At 36.6% G+C, this 19,519-nt stretch overlaps 1 protein-coding gene across 1 annotated transcript in view; it reads left to right on the top strand.

The window, feature by feature from the left end:
* The first annotated feature begins 1,005 nt into the window (after positions 1-1,005).
* CIBAR1 (CBY1 interacting BAR domain containing 1) overlaps positions 1,006-19,519 on the top strand; it is a 28,598-nt gene continuing 10,084 nt past the window's right edge. Inside the window, exons 1-6 of the mRNA XM_037131112.2 lie at positions 1,006-1,138; positions 1,581-1,815; positions 4,026-4,094; positions 5,071-5,172; positions 8,278-8,283; positions 9,416-9,520. Of these exons, the coding sequence (XP_036987007.1) occupies positions 1,113-1,138; positions 1,581-1,815; positions 4,026-4,094; positions 5,071-5,172; positions 8,278-8,283; positions 9,416-9,520 (543 nt within the window). The 5' untranslated portion in view covers positions 1,006-1,112. The remainder of the gene's footprint in view (positions 1,139-1,580; positions 1,816-4,025; positions 4,095-5,070; positions 5,173-8,277; positions 8,284-9,415; positions 9,521-19,519) is intronic.

The following is a 19,519-nucleotide window of genomic DNA, read 5'->3' as shown; positions in this document are numbered from 1 at the left end:
TGAATGAGTAGAAGGGGGGAAGAAAGGTGTACATTATAACATGAGAAAATAAGAGCGCTTCTCTAAAAGAGGGAACAAGACTGGGGACACACACTAGCCCAAAACAAACTTGGAGCAGTATAATATGCTGTGGAGTATAAGATGAAAATTGCATTTTCTCTGCCTCCGAGAGCTCAAAGTCTAGACTACAGAAGACAGTACAAAATACAGAATATGCTGCATAGGAAGGGGCCCCATGGCTGTCTGGAAGCGGGAAGTGTGGGAGTTGTCTGGGAAGGTTTCTTGAACGAGAAAGTGTGAATAGTCCTAAAGGTGTTCATTGGAAGAGTAGCACAGACAAGATCAAGAAGCAAAGTGCATGGGTGTTTAAAGAAAAGTCTCCTGTTTGTTATATATCTCAAGGTATTGTTACAGTTTAAGTATCTGTCTCCTGGGGGGGGGGTCTTATTATCTTTTAATTATTCCCAGGGTCTAAAGCAATTTTTTCCACAAAATAGGAACTCAATAAATATTTGAGGAATAAATCAAAAGTTAAAGATGAGGCAACCAGCCCTGCTCCTTCCAAAGGCAGCTTCCAAGGGCTACATTTTCAGATTCGACACGGAGATTCAGACAAGGTGAATGAACCTATATTCTAAGACTAAATGTCTTATAAGCAGAGACTGGACCCCCACTGGCCTTTAGTTTTGCGTTTCTGGTGGGTTAGCGTGGACTTTCCTTCCTCTGCTCCCAGTCCAGCATGCACCTACTGGAGTAGGGCGCTAGTTCCCTGCAGCTCTCCAAGAGGACGAAAGGCCTGGCTGCAGGGACCGGCGTCCTGGAGGAGCAGATGCTCGAGGCGCGCGGAGCAGCTCAGAGGTGAACGCCGCAGCCCCTCGCTCGACTGCACCGCTCGGCCCTCCGTACGCCCAGGCTGCACCCTCGCCACCTCCAGCCTTGGCCTCGGGGGCGCGCGCCGCGTTGCTGTAGAAACTCCGGGAAGGCGCGGCGGCGCGCGGGGCGGGCTCCCGGGCTCCGGCAGCGGAGGCGGTTCCCGCCCCTGCGCAAGCCCGGGCCCCGCGGATCCCGGTCGTTGGACCCCAGAGCAGGGTCTACGTGGTGCGCGAGGCAAGATGTTGAGGCGCAGCTTGGAAAACCGGTAACAGCCCCGGGGTCCCCGCTGCCCGGGGTGCCCCACACGCTAGGGCTTGGTAAGGGGGGGAAGCGGAATCTCTCTCAGTGGGGCCTCCGCCCCGAATTCGGCCTCGGGCCGGCGGCTGGGCCCTTCCCGCTGCACGGTGGGGCCTAGACCTACCTCCCCGGGCTGCAGTGAGCCCAGGTAGTAGTCGGATACCCCGGCTGAGCAGCCCTAGCAGCCGCCAGACTGCAGCAACCTGGCGGCCAGAGCCCGGCCTCTTCGTGAGCTTTCCCTGTGGGGATGTTAAGGCTGGGCCCGAATGGGGACCTAGGGGAAAGGGAATTGGCCTCGGGAGAAACTGCAAAACGCCTGGGGAATATTTGCATATAAATTTAACGTGGAGATGAAGCCATCTTGTCCCTAACAAGAATGATTAGATTTGTTTTGTCATCTTTTTCTCTAGGGATGCTCAAACCAGACAACTGCAAAATGCTGTCACAAATGTGGAGAAGCATTTTGGGGAGCTGTGCCAAATATTCGCTGCTTACGTGCGGAAAACTGCCAGACTGCGAGACAAAGCAGACCTCCTGGTGAATGAAATAAACGTGTATGCCTCTACAGAGACCCCAAATTTAAAGCAGGGCCTGAAAAACTTTGCTGATGAGTTTGCCAAACTTCAGGATTATCGACAAGCAGAGGTATGGCGTGAGGTCACATCGTCATTGTTATGAATGAGGCCTGCACTAGTGGATGAAGGAAACATGAAGACTCACTTGTAATCTTCAGTGGTGAACATGCACTTGATGCTAAACCTACCTTTTTATGTCTGTAACACTGTGTGAGTCTAGTAAAGGGAAGCTTCCTGTGATTTTACCGTTTTCAAACTAAAACTTCAGGGTGTCTCCCATTTCATTTTCCAACTTTTGGCCAAGGGGTGGCTATTACAGGGGGTCTTAAACATAGTGCCCATGAGAACGGAAAGGAGCATGACTTGTGCCTTGTGGCCAGGTAAGTATAAAACATGTCTGGATTTGGAGGATGTTGGGAATGGTGGTGTGAGTGAATAAGTCATAAATGGACAAAAGGTCTTTGCTGCTTCCTTGCTGGGGGAAATTTGTGGGGGCAGGGAGGGGAATAAGCACTGATTTATATTGTGGATGCAAGCAAGTAGTGAAACTTTGTCGCGATTTTTTTGTTGTTGGTGGGGAGAGGGAAGAAGTTGTCATTGTTTTTGTTCCAAATGCCCATTTTTCCTTTAATGACTTATAAGCACGTTCAGTTATATTTATTTTAGGTTTCAAGACACAGGTTAACTTGTCAGAAGTTGCCCAAATTAGCTGCACAGCACTTTTCTCATCAGTGCTTTGGTCTTTAGGGTTTTTTTCATTTTCCTAAAGCCTAAAACAGCTCAGTTATCCAAAAAGAAATGACTATAATGATCTTCGAACCTATAATTGCTATTCATACAGAACTTTGAGCAGTAATTACTTTTGGGTGTACTTTTTGGATAACTTTTGTCATGTATTTCTTCTGTAATAAACAACTTTCAGTTATACATAACTGGTGACTATTTCAGAAGTAATATATGTGCACAGGTAATCCTAAAATTCTGTTAGTCATTTCAGTGTGCCTTTCAGAAAACCTTTGTGCTGTTTATCAAAGAGCAAAGTGAATTGATTCACTTCTGTTCTCCTTTTTATTTCCCTTGCTTACCAAATGGTGGAAGTGCTAATGAACAATGACCAAAAGGTAGGCAACAAAAAGGAGAACAGGAGACTTGGATAACCCTACACTGAGTAATCAGTGTATGGATTATTCACAATGGTATAGACTAAACTGAATATTGATGGTTTTACTTTAGAATTCCTAATATTTAAATGCTCGATGAGAACTTGATTTTCTTTGTTTTTCCTAAAATCTTAAAATGAAACATTCAGATAGGTTTTATTTTTTAAAAAATATGAAATGTACTCACTGAGTATTTAAACATGTATCATCAAAAAAGGCCCTTTTTCTTGCTACAAAAATAATACATATTCTTCTTAAACAGTTAAATACATGTCATCTTGTATTACCTATCCTGAAAAAGAATATTTTAACGTCCAAGAGTAATTTTTTATGCTAGATACTTGCCTTTTCCCTTCAGTGTTTTCCACTAGTGCTATTAGTGAAAGAATTACCAAAAATATGATAAAAAATGTCATGTTTCAGAAAAACTGTTTACTTCTAAATAAAAGAGCGCAACCATACATTTTGACAGCTCAGGAACTCTTGAGACCATTTATCTTGTTCTCTATGCTTTGATAATCTGTGAATGGCTTCCTAGGGAAAAAATGCAGCTAATACATTTTTAGCTACATTTAGTGGTCTCTAAGCATTCTTGATTTTTGAGGATTGTGTTGCTTTAAATATTTCCCATATTCTGTATTTTTCAGCATTGCTTTTCTTGTCTGGAAGGTTGGGCTATTAATTTTGGAGGATATATATTCAAAATGTCCAACACTGAGCTAAACACACTCAAAGAGATAACTATTAAAAGTTGAGATGTCTTAAACCTTAGCCAAAAGCTCCACCTTTGAGATACAAAGTAATACAGAGGTGATGGTGTGGTAAAGATGAACTCTTTGGAAACCTGAGACATTTTCTTGTCATAATGGGTACCAGGTCTTTTCTGTTTTGTTACTGAATAAACTAACAGTGTTTAATATGCTTCATGTGCTCAAGTTTAGATGCTATGCCGTAAGTAACTGTGGTGATTATTAAAGATAAATTGAACTGTGACATTCTAATTTAAATTTTTTAAAAATTATTCTATGTAATAGGTTTAGGTTAAACACATCTCTTATTTCAGAATTAAAATTTTGATCTGTGTTTCTTTTCAGTTATATTTTATAATAATTTTCAATAGGTTGAAAGACTTGAAGCCAAAGTAGTTGAACCATTGAAAGCTTATGGAACCATTGTAAAAATGAAACGAGTAAGTAAATTCATTATTTTTCTATTATTATTAGGTATTCTAGAGTATAAGGCTTCCAATAATTGTTCTTTTAATGAAAAGTACAAAGTAGTGTTTTTTCATTTTTTTTACACATTCTTAAGAGTCGTCAGTTCTTAGAACTTTGAGAATAATGAAATATTTTTAGTTAGCTTACTTAGTATAAAGCATTATTTTAGTTTATTGTGGACACTTTTAATACTTATAGTCATGAAGAATATATGGACAGATATTATTTTACTAAATAAGTATAAGTTTATATTTTTGCTTTAAAGCAGGTAATAACATTTAAATGCAAAATGAGTGTGACAAAGTTTTATTTTTTAATTGAGGTATAATTGACATATTAGTTTCAAGCCCACAACATAATGATTTGATAATTGTAGATATTGTGAAATAATCACCACAGTAAGTCTAGTTAACATCTGTGACCACACATAATTACAGAAACTTTTTTTGTGAATAGGACTTTAAGATCTACTTATTCCCTTAGCAACCTTCAAATATGCAATGCATTGCTGTTAACTATTGTCACCATGCTGTATATTACATTCTCCAAGTTCTGTTTTTTACATCACTTTTACTGGGGCATAATTTACATGTGATGAAATTCTCCCATTTTAAGTCTTCATTGAATTTTGACAAATGTATGTATACATGTAACTACCACCACAGTCAAAATTATATATATTCATATATGATTATATATGTGTGTGTTTTTACCTGGTTATAGTTTTACATTGGAATTATCTCATCTATGTTGTTATTTTGAGAGGTTATTAAGGAAACACGTGTGTGCACTCTCACACAGAAATACGCACTGACTACACACAGTCGTCATTCCTGCGGCGAGGATGCCTGGGTCGAACAAGATGGTTCTCCCATTCTTAAAACAGAGTGTGTGTGTTTTATCTCTAAAATCACAGATTATTATTAACAAAAAAATGCCTATTTTCAGGATGACCTCAAAGCAACATTAACAGCAAGGAATCGAGAAGCTAAACAGTTAACTCAGTTAGAAAGAACACGTCAGCGAAACCCATCTGACCGACATGTTATTGTATCCTTTGAATTCTGGTCTTTCAAAAAACATTTTGTGAGGTATGCAGTACAAAAGTAAATATATATGGAAATTATGCACTTCTACTTTTAAACGTGCAGAGAATTTGAATAGAGTTTGAAAAGAAATATGCATTTATGAATTCTCACTGTAGAATTTAGATAACTTTAAAGAAAATACAACCACTTAATTTGGTCCCCTTATATTGTCTTCCACAATATGTATTCAAAAAGTAAAACAGTCATAAATGTAGGTGTTTTTATAAAGAGTAAGTTCAAAATTCTGAGATTTGTTTCACACAATGACTAAGTGTTAATTATAAAATTAAAGATGTATCATTAATTGTAATTTAGCGATTACCATCTGTCCTGCTTTTGAGAAAAGGAAAAATTTTTTCGCCAGTATAATTCCCTTTATCTTAAAAACAAACAGACAAAAAATGCTATGTGAAACCATGATTATGACCTCAGCCAAAACTTTGAGGAGACTCAAGAGAATAATTGATCCACAGCTGGACACTAAGTGATTTAGGCAGGAGTGTCTACTGTAAAGTAAGGAAGTTCTTCTGTTAAGAAGTAACTGTTTTCTCAAAGTGGATTGTGCCTTGTTCTTGGTTAAACACAAGAACAGAACGTTGTGCCTTGGCTAACTGCCAGCACCTGGGATAGGTGCAGTTGTATTGGAAGTACTAACTTATCCCACTGCCTCTTTTTCCCATTCCTTTATGTCTCCTTCCTACTTCTTTAAGGTTTTCACTGCCCAGCTCAGCCAGAAAGCACATGAGGAGTGGCTCTTTGGGGGCATTTGAGGTTCCAGAACACCTCCATTCCTGAGGTGAATCCCTTGAGCAGTGATTTGGGGCTGCGCCAATTGCCTGGTCCTCCTTCCTTTGGACCAAAGGTACATAGTGCCCAACCTTGTAATTAAAAAAAAAAAAAAGGGCAGCCACAGGGCTGGAACAGGAACATCTAGACAGTACTTGAGAGTTAAGATCTACAAACTGGAGATTATAAAGTCTAGGTTTTAAGTAAATCAGACAAGCCAGAGAATGATGGAAAATTTATGACTGACAAATAGGGACTAAGGCAGAGGCCGGGGAAGGTCACTAGTTTTTGAGAATTAAGCCAGAGGTAAAATTTCTGTTGTTTAATAGAAGAGTACGTAAAGGCAGGGGAAAATGGCACATCTGGAATCCGAGTGGTTGGCACGGTTGAATGAAGGGTATTAGTATTGACACTCAACATAGAAATGAATCTTTTCCTAAAACAAAGATGTTACAAAGATGACTTGGAAACCATTTTTTAAACACTGCTGTGCAGGAAGCAGGTCTGCAGACTTATATGGGGAGAAAAATGCAACAACTGAATAGCTTATTGCTATAGGTGAATTGCTATGCTCACTGGGAAGAAAACTCTGTGAATCCAATGGATTTTGACAACCTGAGACAAGAAAATAAAGTATAATCTACATATAAATGGATTTGATATAAATATATTTTATCATAGCATGACAGAATATTTACGAGGCTAGGCCCTTAAAATTCACTGACCTATTCAAAAGAAGCCCGTTAAAGTTCAGTATGCACTGTATTTTGGCATGTATAATGTGCACTATTTTGCCCAAATTTTTGAGGGAAAAATAAGGATGTGCATTTTACATGGGTAGTACTAATTCCGTATCTATATAAATGTTTTTAATTCTCTTATTTATGCTTATGTGTTAAAAGTCTAACTCTAGAAAGCAATAACTATCCATATGCAAAATAATACCCTGGAATTCCATCATCGGGTTTTTTTCTAAATATAAATAAATTAAATTTAAAAATTAAAACAAAAGATTTTTTTCCTGAAAGTCTGGACCGAAAACATGGGTGTGCATTATACATGGCAAAGTACAATAAAAATAAAATGGAGTAGTTCTGGTACAAAAGGATGAGGTAAAGAATCGCAGGGGTACTGCCCACTCACCCCCAGAACCCCTGGTTGCTTCTGAACAAGCCGCCTACAACACAATCGGAAAAACATCAGTCTAGCTCACCCTTTTATAAGCCATTTTGCACTCATGAGTACTTTTATTAAATATACTAATATTCATAAAGTCATGTAGTATTTTATTCAAAACCATTTCCTACTCAAATTGGCACCTTATAAATCTTAAAAGGAAGAAACAAATCTATACCCACTTTGTTAAAAATAGCTGCGTAACTTTGGGCAAGATGCTATGCTGGAACCAAAGGATTTGAGATTTTAAAACATGAAGAGGAGTTTTTGAAGGGTGGTAAATTAAGATACCTATGCCCCAGCTGTCTCTTCTGCTTCCCCATTTGTTCATTTAGCCAAATTTGCCTACTCTTCCAAAATTTAAAATGAACCATTGATATATGGTGAGGGGAAAGACATAAAAGTCAAAAGAAAATATTCACAAGTAAATAATTGCATGAGTCGCATGTAGTAAACAGTATTAAGAAAGAGTCTAGCCCTGGCCAGTGTGGCTTAGTGGATTGAGTGCCAACCTCAAACTAGGTCGTTAGTTCGATTCCTGGTCAGGGCACATGCCTAAGTTGTGGGCCAGGTCCCCGGATGGGGCATGCAAGAGGCAGCCAGTTGATGTTTCTCTCCCTTTCTCCCTCTTGTCTCCTCTCTCTAAATCTTTTTTTTTAAGAAAAATTAGTCTGCTTGAAACTCTCATTAGTAATAAAAGGTTAACATGCTTCAAATAACTAATTTTTTCATACTAATGGGTCTTCAAAGAAGCTTTATTTTATTTTTGAATTTCCTGTGAAGTTATATTTTTTAAAAGTCCCCAGCCCAGTAATACAGAGAACTGTTTTTGATTACTAGGTATGATTAAAGTTAAAAGTTTATATGGTTTTAAAAAATTTTACGCCTTTTATGGAAAACTCAATACACACACAGAGGTATAAAAGAATGTATTTTTAAAAGCTTAGTATCTTGAAATTGTGCTTGAATTAACCCAATTGTCAGAGTGTACACTCAGTATACAGTTATAATTAATGTATAATTTAATTGTAAGAGTACATGATTTTAATTTATTGAAAAAATTGTTCTCTTTGAAATGTATTTTTTCCTTTATGAAGAATTTCAGTCACAGGTGGGTAATAAAGTGGTGTGTCGAGATGGATCCTTAGAGTAAACCATTTTACTTATTTCAATTTATATATTTTCTTGAAAAAGAAAGCAAGGGCTAAATGTCAATATTGTGTGTCAAGTACATTAATGACAGATGCAGATTTTTCTCACGAGTTATCATTAAATGATGATGTGTGATACTTTTGAGGAAACACAGTACTAGCATAGGACATAAAACTTTATTAGAAAGAAGTGAATCCAAAAATTGGACTTTTAAAATGTTACTATTTTTTAAAAATCTTAAATATTTTAGTTAACTACTTTCCTAAAGAAAGACTTGCTTTTTTAAAAGAAATGCATGATTAAATTGGAAATGTTCTGCACTATACAGTACTGTAGCCACTAACTATATATGGCCATTGAGCTCTTGAAATGTGACTAGCGTAACAGAAACTAGATTTTAAATTTTCATTTAATTTAACATTGAATAGCCACATGTGGCTAGATAGTATGAGCACTTACTAGAGTACATGAAGTGTTAGATTTGTTGTCTAATTTAGTAGTTGCTGGTATATATACTTCTTGTAATAGGTATTAACTAAATAGTAACTGTACTATTGTTAACTTATAATATACAAACAGAAACCTGATGCTGAAATAAATATTTGTAGTGTATATTCTACTCTATATATTACAGAATTAGAAACATTGAATGCATTTGAAGAACTAGAAATTTGAAAATACTTAAATCACAAGCCCTTTATTTGGGGGGGAGATAGGGTTAAAGGGGAGAGAAGTGATAAGAAAAAAAAGAATAGTATGATAAATGGCACAGACAGTGAAATAGGTGAAAGCAGTAGAAAAATACAGACAATTGTTTTTATAGTAAATCATCCAAGGGTGATGTAGGGAAATAATGATTTTGTAGAAGGAAAGGGAGGAGTTTTATTTTCGTTTGTTTGAGATCTTGAGTCATGTCACTTAATAGATTTAACATTCTTGATTCTGCATGTGCTTATAATATAGATCACTTTATTTTATGTGGCTAAATTTTATCAAACATTACACTGTTATGCCAAAAAGCCAATAGAGTCAAATAAATGGATTCCGACTTAATTTTTTTGCATATCTTTTGTTGGGCAATACTTCTGTAGGCAGAAACAGAATTACAGAGAGCTACGATGGATGCTACCCGAACAACTCGTCACCTGGAGGAAACTATTGACAATTTTGAAAAACAGAAAATAAAGGATATAAAGGTAATAGAGTATATGCTAAGGTACAAAGCATGTTCTTAAACCTTACTTTGCTTTAAATTTGTGAAAAATTTACTGATTTTTTAATTTTTTAATTACATTTGCCATTCAATGTTATTTTATATTAGTTTCAGGTATACAGCATAGTAGTTAGACATATATATAACTTAGAACGTAATCCCCCATCTGACACCATATATAGTTATTATATCATTGACTACATTCCCTAAACTATAAGTCCCTGTGATTATTTTTGTAAGTACCAATTTGTACTTCTAAAAACCTTCACCTTTTCACCTTCTGGGATTGCAAATTGGCATAGCCACTATGGAAAACATTATGTAGGTTTCTCAAAAAATTAAAAATAGAACTACCTTATGACCCAGCAGTTCTACTTCTGGATATTTATCTGAAGAAATCCAAAACACTAATTCAGAAAGGTTGCATGTACCCTGTGTTCATTGCAGCATTTTTACAGTACCTAAGAAATGGAAGGAACTTAAGTGCCTATCAATAGATGATTGGATAAAGAAGATGTGGTACATACATACAGTGGAATAGTACTCAACCATAAAAAAAGAATGAAGTTTACCATTTGGGACAACAGATCTATTATTTCTTTCTGAAATAATTCAGACAGAAAAAGACAAATATGATTTTGTTTATACATGAAATATCAAGAACAAAATAAACTAACAAATAAAACAGAAACAGACCCATAGATACGGAGAATAAATTATTCTGATTTTTTAGCCCATATTCTGCATGAAAAAGATATAAAAATATATCAAATGTTATTTTCTTATGGAAAAAATAGTATAAAAGTTCTACATTCAACCAGAGGCCAGATTTTCAACTTTTTATCACAAATACTATTTAATCAAAGGGAAATAACATTTATTATTTTTTTATGTATCAGGTGCAATTCCAGGCACTTTATATAAATTATCTTTTCATCTTTACAGCAACTCCATGAAAATGAGTTGACATTAACCATATTATGTAAAATAATTTTTTGAACTATAAACCAATTATGCATTTTAAAAATCTGCGCTTCCCCTTCTAATACAAATACACTATTATTAATTTTTTAATTATTTTATTGATTATACTATTACAGGTATCCCAATTTTCCCCCTTTGCCCTCCTCCTCCTGGTACCCACTTCCCTCCAGCATTCCCCACTTAGTTCATGTCCATGAGTTGTACATGGGTTCTTTGGCTTCTCTATTTCCTGTACTATTCTTAACCTCCGTCTGTTTTCTACCTACCAATTTTACTTCTTAATCACTGCACCTTTTTCCCCCTTCTCCTCCTTTCCCCATCCAGCTGATAACTCTCCAAATGATCTCCATATCTATGATACTGTTCCTGTTCTGCTTTCCTTAGTTTGCTTTTTTTTAGATTCAGTTGTTCATAGTTGTGAAATTATTGCCATTTTAATGACCATACTTTTGATCTTCTTTTTCTTAAATGAGTCCCTTTAACATTTCATGTAATAATGGCTTGGTGATGATGAATGCCTTTAGCTTTACCTTTTCTGGGATGCACTTTATCTGTCCTTCCATTCTAAATGATATAGCTTTGCTGGATAAAATAATCTAGGTTGTAGGTCCTTATTTTGTATCATTTTGAATACTTCTTGCCAGTGCCTTCTAGCCTGCAAAGTTTCTTTTGAAAAATCAACTGGTAATCATATGGTAACTCCTGTGCAGGTAACTCTTTGCTTTCTCTTGCTGCTTTAAAGATTCTGTCTTTATCTTTAACCTTTGGCATTTTAATTATTATACGTCTTGGTTTGGTCCTCTTTGGGTCCAACTTATTTGGGACTCTCTGTGCTTCCTGGACTGTATGTGTTTCCTTCACCAAATTAAGGAAGTTTTCTTTCATTATTTTTTGAAATAAGTTTTCAATTTCTTGCTCTTCCTCTTCTCTTTCTGGCACCCCTATGAGTCAAATGTTGGTATGTTTGGAGATGTCCCAGAGGCTCTTTATACTATCTTTTTTTTTTTTTTCCAATTACTTCTTCTTGCTACTCTGGTTGAATGCTTATTTCTTCCTTATGTTCCAAACCATTGGTTTGAATCCTGGCTTCCTCCCCTCCACTGACGGTTCCCTGTAGATTTTTCTTTATTTCACTTAGGGTAACCTTCTCTTTCTCCTTTATATTGTTGCCATACTCGATGAGTTCTTTGAGCATCCTGATCACCAGTGTTTTGAACTCTACATCTGATAGCTTGCTTATCTCCATTTAATTTAGTTCTTTTTCTGGGATTTTGTTCTGTTCTTTCATTTGGGCCATATTTCTTTATCTCCTCAATTTGGCAGCCTCCCTGTGTTTGTTTCTGTGTATAGGTAGAGCTGCTTTGACTCCCTGTCTTAGTAGTGTGACCTATGGTAGAAAAGGCGCCTGTTAATTGTATAGGGCAGAGCCTTAGGTAATCGTCAGGATGGGGCAACCCATTTCACCACTTTGTGGCTCCGTCAGGGGAGGGATCGGAGAGGAGACAGAGCCACTGCATGGCTTCTGGAGGTTTGCATGGCACTCATCCTGTTTCCAATCACTTCACCCACTTCCCTTATGCAACTGATGCCCTTCCAGCTATTGTCCAAGTGGTGAATCCCAAAATGGGTTTGGAGACATTCTAAGTTTGTGTAGGCCCTTTAAATGGAGTTGTCTGAAAATCCAGCAGTCTTTTTTTGCCGCCCCAACTCCCACTGGTTTTTACAGCCAGAAGTTAGGGATTTATCTTCCTGGTGCTGCAACCCTGGGCTGTGTGGTCTAGCCTGGGGTGGCAATGCTCACTCTCAAGGTTTCACCCCCAGTTTTTATCCACCATATGTGAATTTGAGACTGTCCACTTTGCCACTGCTGCCACTTCTCTGCGCCACACTGCATCTCTTCCAGTCTCCATGACTCTGCCCCTCCTACCGGACTGGATGAAGGTAGCTTCTCTAAATCCTTAGTTGTTAGATCTAGTTGTAATTCTTTCTATGGTTGGTTATACAAGGAGGTGAAGCGTCCTCATCTTCACTGAAGTCCCTATTATTGTTATAGCATAAAGCTTTCTAATAACTACATAGTATCAAATAAATAGGGTAAGAATGTAATTTGCAACCACTAATCATGTAAACTTGCAACAACTGTGATAAGGTGTCACAGAATTGCCTTATAGTATTGTGACACATTAATAAATATGAAAACTCTAGGATCATGGATTCCAGAAGGTCTTCAGTGACTTTTTCAGAGGCATCTTGGAAAGATTTGGAGGATTGCTTATGACCACATCATGTCCCTTAAAACAAGTCATCTAAGGATGTTTTTTTACTGCAAATTTTCCTGGAACAAGTTTTCAACAAAAGTATTTGCCCATTTTACAATTAACAAGAAAACATCCTGTTTTCCCAAGTTATGTTCTTATCAGTAAGCAGTTATTTGCCACTTACTTATATCACTCCTCTCTACAAATATGTAAAATAAAATCCATTATACCTAATTTTTTTATTGGATTTCAGAACTTTGTTTATTCTGATGGCCAGGCCCAAAGCTCTCTGGTTTTATCCTGACAAAAGTTTTTAGAGCCTCTCAATTCAGTTTGCATTCTGCTGTGTAATGGTAGATTGCTACAGATGAAAGGCATCTCAGGAAGCTGCCCTGAGACAAACGTCTTTCCTGAGATGAGAGTATGACTAACAGATATAAACCTGAAAAATTAGTGAAAACTTGTGAGGTATGCCTGATTTCATCTGCTGATTTAAGCTACTGAAGGGCTTCTTTAGTGATGGGAGTCTTGATTTCTGGTTCTCACCAGTGTTCCTCAGACCTGCAAAATTTTCTTTTACCCATGGCAGTCTGTCTCTGATCTTTGGGCTCACTTCAGTGTTCCTCCTGCATGCCGACTACCTCTACAGGTGCATTTAACACCAATTACAAAACTAGGGCAGAGTGAGTGCGTGCTGAATTCCCAACTACAATTCCTAATACCTGGGTTTTCCTGAAGCAATAGGACATGGAGAAAGGAACTGCACATTGGAGGGTACACAGAGAAGGAAAGGGCTTCCAAGTCTTTCTTTGCCTGCAGTATCATGCAGTGGGAAGAGGGAAGTCTCCTGGCGGTCACAAAAAGACAAGAAGAAACCTACTTTTTAAAAAATTGACATGGTACATCATATACCACACAATTAACCCATTTAAAAAGTGATTTTTTTGTGTGTTCAGATATGTGCAGCCATCACTACTCAATTTAGACCATTTTCACATTTTCCTCATCTTCAGAGTGAAACCTGGTACATTTAGCTTTTACTTCCGTTTCCCGCTCCCACACCCCTACCCCAGCCCTAAGCAACCTCCTCTCCTCTCATGTCCTCCACTCTCATGTATGAATTTGGCTATTCTGGACATTTCATATGAATGAAATCCTAAAATACATGATTTTTGTAACCGGTTTCCTTCACTTAGCATAATGCTTTCAAGGCTCATCCGTACTGTAGTATGTGTTCGTACTTATTGCCACATTTTACTTATCCACTCATCCAGTGAGGGGCATTTCTGGTGTTTCTACCTTTTGGTTGCTGTGGTTAATGATATTCATTAACAAGTTTTTGCATGGACATGTATTTTTATTTCTCTTAGGCATATACCTGGTTGACTTGCTGGATCCTATGGTAAATTCTTATCATTTTAGAAACTGCCAGACTGTTTTCCAAAGTAGCCACACCACAAGTATGAGGGTTCCAGTTTCTCGGCATCCTCACCAATCCGTTCATCAGATTTTTTCCTTATAGTCATCCTAGTGGGTGTGAAGTATTTCCCTGTGGTTTTGATTTATATTTCTTGCTGATGCTAACTGGCTATTTGTTTTTCCTTGAAGAAATGGCTATTCAAATTCTTCATCTATACTTTAGTTGGGCTGTCTTAATATTGAGTTATAAGAGTACTTTGTATATTTTGATATAAGTTCCTTATCAGATGTATAATTTGCATTTTTTTCCTATTCTGTGGATTCTTTTCATTATCTTAAAGGCATTCCTCGAAGTATAATTTTTTATTTTTAATGTTTTATTTATACACCATTGCAATAGGATTTATATGCCAATGCTTTAACTTTGTGTAAGAGTTAAGGGAATAGTACCTCTAAAACAGATCAAAATAGAATTCTTCTAACAAAAGTCAACTCAGATTTCTCAACGCATAAATTTTAATTTTGACTAAGTCCATTGTATTTTTGTTCTTACTGTTGCCTGTGCTTTTAGTGTTGTACCTAAGAATCCATTGCCAGATCTGAGGTTGTCAAGATTGATCCCTGTTTTTTTTCCTAACAGCTTTTATAGTTTTTGTTATTTCATGTCTTTGATCCATTTTTGTACATGATCTAAAAGTTAAAAAACTTCATTTTCTTGCATGTGACTACCAGTTGTCCCAGCACAGTTTGTTGAAGAGACTCTTCTTCGTCCAGTGAAAAAAGTTCTGGCACCCCTGTTGACTTTTTAAATAGTTTAAATATTTAAATCAGTTGACATAGTTTTTGTTTCAGGTTTCTCATTCTTTTTCACTCATTTATATGTCTGTCTTCATGTTAATTAGCATTACTATGTAGTAAGTTTTAAAATCAGGGTGTGTGAGTTCTTCCTCTTTGGTCTTTTTAGATTGTTTGGCTACTCTGGATCTGTTGCAATTCAGTGTGAACTTTAGACTCAGCTTGTCAATTTCTATAGGAGGTTAGCTGGGATCTGATAGGGACTGCATCAGATCTGTAGGTCAATTTGGGAAGCATTGCCATTTTAAGATTCATTCTTGGGGGGGAGGGGTTGGGATGGGAGTAAAAGACAGAAAACTGTACTTGAACAATAATTAAATTAAAAAATATTTATCAAAAGTGATTCATTCTTCCAGTCCATGAACATGGGATGTTTTCCATTTATCTCAATCTTCCTTAATTTAACAATGTTTATAGTTTTTAGAGTGTAAGTTTTGTGCTTTTCTTAAGCTTTTACCGAAATATTTTATAAATCTCCATGATACTGTAAATGAAATTGTTTCCTTATTTCACTTTTGAATTGTTGCAAATACACAGAAATACAATTTATTTTTCTAGTAGATTCCTTAGGATTTTCTGCATACCAGACCAGTCTGTCATATGCAGCCTAAACTTTTAATGCTGACCACAACTCTAGTAAACCACTAGAAATCAATACCAGAGTCTTACAATTTTGAATCTCTGCTCTGTATGTCCTGCACTGCTCATAACTCTGTTAGGATTTTTGAGGTGGGATTAAATCAACAAGTCCATCTGAATTTTGGTAGCATTTATCAACAAGATAGCACAATTTCTAGGCAAAGACTTTTCATAGGAACCTTGCAAAGAATTTGTCCTCTGAGAAAAGTTGGTATGAAACTTCATGTACAGAATATATAAGAAAAATCACAGCCCCATTTGTTTGCCATTTAACAGAAAGTCATCAGCTATATGCTAAATGTCAAGAGAATCTCATACTTAACAACATGAATCTTCACCAGGTTCACTCCTCAACAGATAGGGACAGGAATTCAGAGTGTGGTAAAGTAGCTAACATGGGCAAGAAACATCTTCTAAATTTAATTTTTAGTAGCTTTATTTTCCTTATAATATAAAATCACCATAAATATTTTAATAAAATTGAGAAAAATATTATCCCACTAGTCAGAAATAATCCATTAGCATTTGGTTTATAACCTTTCACACTTTTTTACTATGTACATAGACACAAGAAATATGGTAATAACACACATTTTTTAGTCTTTGACTATGTCACACATTCTAAGTATCTTATGTGGATAAACCTCATTACTCCCCATAACATCACTGTGGAAACTAATATGGTTACTCCTACAGTTATATTTAAATGCCCTGGCTGGTGCAGCTCAGTGGATTGAGTGCCAGCCTGCAAACCAAAGGGTCGCAGGTTCAATTCCCAGTTAGGGCACATGCCTGGGTTGCAGGCTAGATCCCCAGTTAGGGGTGCACAAGAGGCAACCACACGTTGATGTTTCTCCCCTCTCTCTCTCCCTGCCTTCCACTCTCTCTCAAAATAAATAAAATCTTAAAAAATAAATAGAATAAATGAGAACACACTATAAATAGCATCTTTTTAAAATTTAACATATCATGGATATATTTGTGCTAAGAAACAGATCCATGTAACCTATTATTTTTAAACCTCTGTCCACAAAGCTTGAACTAGTTTACCTGCCTATAAAACCTTGTGTGAGCACCCCACTGTAAAAATTAGTATTTTTAATAGCCAATCTGTTATGTAAAAAATCAAGTGTCTTAATTGGCATTGTTAGTATTGTTGAAGCAGAGTATTTTTCATCTATTTAATGACACATTTCTTCCTTAAATTATTCACACTTGTCCTTAACCCACGTTTTTGAATGCTGGCATTTTTATTAATTTATAGCAGTTCTTTATATTCAGAAAATTAACCCTTTCAGAAAAAATATGCTGCAAATGTATTTTCCCATTAATTGTTTATCATGTGTTTTTACTACCTTAAGAGTTTTATTTTTGTTGTCAGGTCTATTAGTCTTTTTGGTTTCTTCCTTGGTGTCATGCTTAGAAAAGTTGTTTTCATCATCAAGATTGTATAAATATTTGCTTATACTTATATGATTTTTTAATATTTTAAATATTTAATCTTACAGTAGTGTTTTGATGTGGTGTGAAGGAAATATGTGACCTTATGCATAGAAAGTTCTTCTGACATCACTTATGGAATAGCCTCTAATCTGGAGAACTGTCATTTCCCCTTTATTTGCCAAAATGTAAAAACAACACCATTTATAACTTTTTTGTTGAATTATCCTGCTTGCTAATTAAACCAGATGGAAGTTTTAGTATTAGAATAAGGAACATTTTCTAATTTAGCTGGTTTACTTCTTGAGCAATAAAAATACCTAACGTATTGAGCACTCACTCTAAACTAATAGCCACACTATACTTATTCTTGGATTAACTCTTTAATCCTTAGGACAGTACCTATGAGGTTCATACAGTTATCCCCATTGTGTATATGAGGAAAATGAGGGAAAGCAGCAGTGTTTAATATTGCATAGCTGGTATTTTCAGTCATGATTTGAACCCAGGTTTATTTTAATCTACAGCCTATATTTTTAATCTGCTATCCTGCTTTACAGAATACTTACAGATGGGTAAAGAATTTTTCAGATTAGCTTCCTGCCCCCCCCAATAAAAACTGTCTTCTAGTCATACCAAATAAGTATGAAAAGGGGTAAAAAAATAACTTTATCCCTGACTATACTGACCCATTCCAGATAAACAGGTTATCTGAGATCATTGAAAGTTAGCCATGTTTATTTGAGGAAAATTATTTCTAAATACAATTTGGTCCTGGAAAGTGACACACTGAAATCATCATATTTCAAAAACATAATGCTTTCCCCGTTCTTATTTGCCATCTAATTTTATTGTTCCTTGGAATGTTATCCTCCTCCCTGCATGTTTTCAGTTATTTTATGAAATTCTACCTAGAAATAAGAATATAACTAGCAGTTTTCCCTCCTCATATCCTCAGGAATATAATTCTCCTCTATGAGAATCTTTTTTAAAAATATATTTTATTGATTATGCTATTACAGTTGTCCCATTTTCCCTTCAATCCCCTCCACCCTGCATACCTCCTCACACCCACATTCCCCACCTTTAGTTCATGTCCATATATCATAAGTTCTTAGGTTCTAAATTTCCCACACAACTCTTGCCCTCCCCCTATTTTCTCCCCACCATCTATGCTACTTATTCTCTGTACCTTCTCCCCCACTCTCATCCTCCCACTCCCCTGTTGATAACCTTCCATATGATCTCCATTTCTGTGGCTCTGCTCCTGTTCTAGTTGTTTGTTTAGTTTGCTTTTGTTTTAGATGTGGTTATTAATAACTGAGTTTGCTGTCCTTTCCCTGTTCATATTTTTTATCTTCTTTTTCTTAGATAAGTCCCTTTAACATTTCATATAATGAGGGCTTGGTGATGATGAACTCCTTGAATTTGACCTTATCTGAAAAGCACTTTCTCTGCCCTTCTATTCTGAATGAAAGCTTTGCTGGATAGAGCAATCTTGGATGTAGGTCTTAGGATTTCATGACTTGGAATACCTCTTTCCAGCCCCTTCTTGCCTGTAAGTTCTCTTTTGAGAAATCAGCTGACAGTCTGATGGGAACTCCTTTGTAGGTGACTGTCCCCTTATCTCTTGCTGCATCTAGAATTCTCTCCTTCATTTTAATCTTGGCTAATGTAATTATGATGTGCCTTGGTGTGTTCCTCCTTGGGTCCAACTTCTCTGGGAGACTCGGGGCTTCCTGGACTTCCCGGACGTCTATTTCCTTTGCCAGATTGGGGAGGTTCTTCTTTATTAATTTGTTCACGTAAGTTTTCCACTTGCTGCTGTTCCTCTTCCCCTTCTGGTACCCCTATAATTCGGATGTTGGAACATTTAAAGATGTCCTGGAGGTTCCTAAGCCTCTCCTCATTTTTTTTGAATTCTTGTTTCTTCATTCTTTTGTTTCTTTCTTCCTTCTGGTCCACTGCATTGATTTGAGTCCCAGTTTTCTTTCCATCACTATTGGTTCCCTGTGCATTTTCCTTCATTTCACTTAGTGTAGCCTTCATTTTTTCATCTAATTTGCAACCAAAATCAACTAGTTCTGTGAGCATCCTGATCACCAGTGTTTTGAATTGTGCATCTGATAGGTTGAGTATCTCTTGGTCACTTAAAAGTATTGGCCCTGGGGCTTTGATTTGTTCTTCTGTTTGAGCCATAATTTTTCGGTCAGTCAACAGAAAAATTTATGTTGACTGTTATGAGCCTGTTATGTATGAGGTGCGGAGCCTTAGGTTTTCACCAGAGCAGGGCATCCTAGTCACTGGGTTGTGACTTGGTCTGGTTGAATGGTTGTTGGACTTTAGTACAGTTCAATTTTCTGTCTATTCTGGTTGTGTTTTTGTTT

Source organism: Artibeus jamaicensis, unplaced genomic scaffold, assembly GCF_021234435.1.
Source record: "Artibeus jamaicensis isolate MK-2021 breed Jamaican fruit bat unplaced genomic scaffold, CSHL_Jam_final scaffold_916, whole genome shotgun sequence".
Lineage (NCBI taxonomy): Eukaryota > Metazoa > Chordata > Mammalia > Chiroptera > Phyllostomidae > Artibeus > Artibeus jamaicensis.
This window is presented reverse-complemented; position numbering and strand designations above follow the sequence as displayed.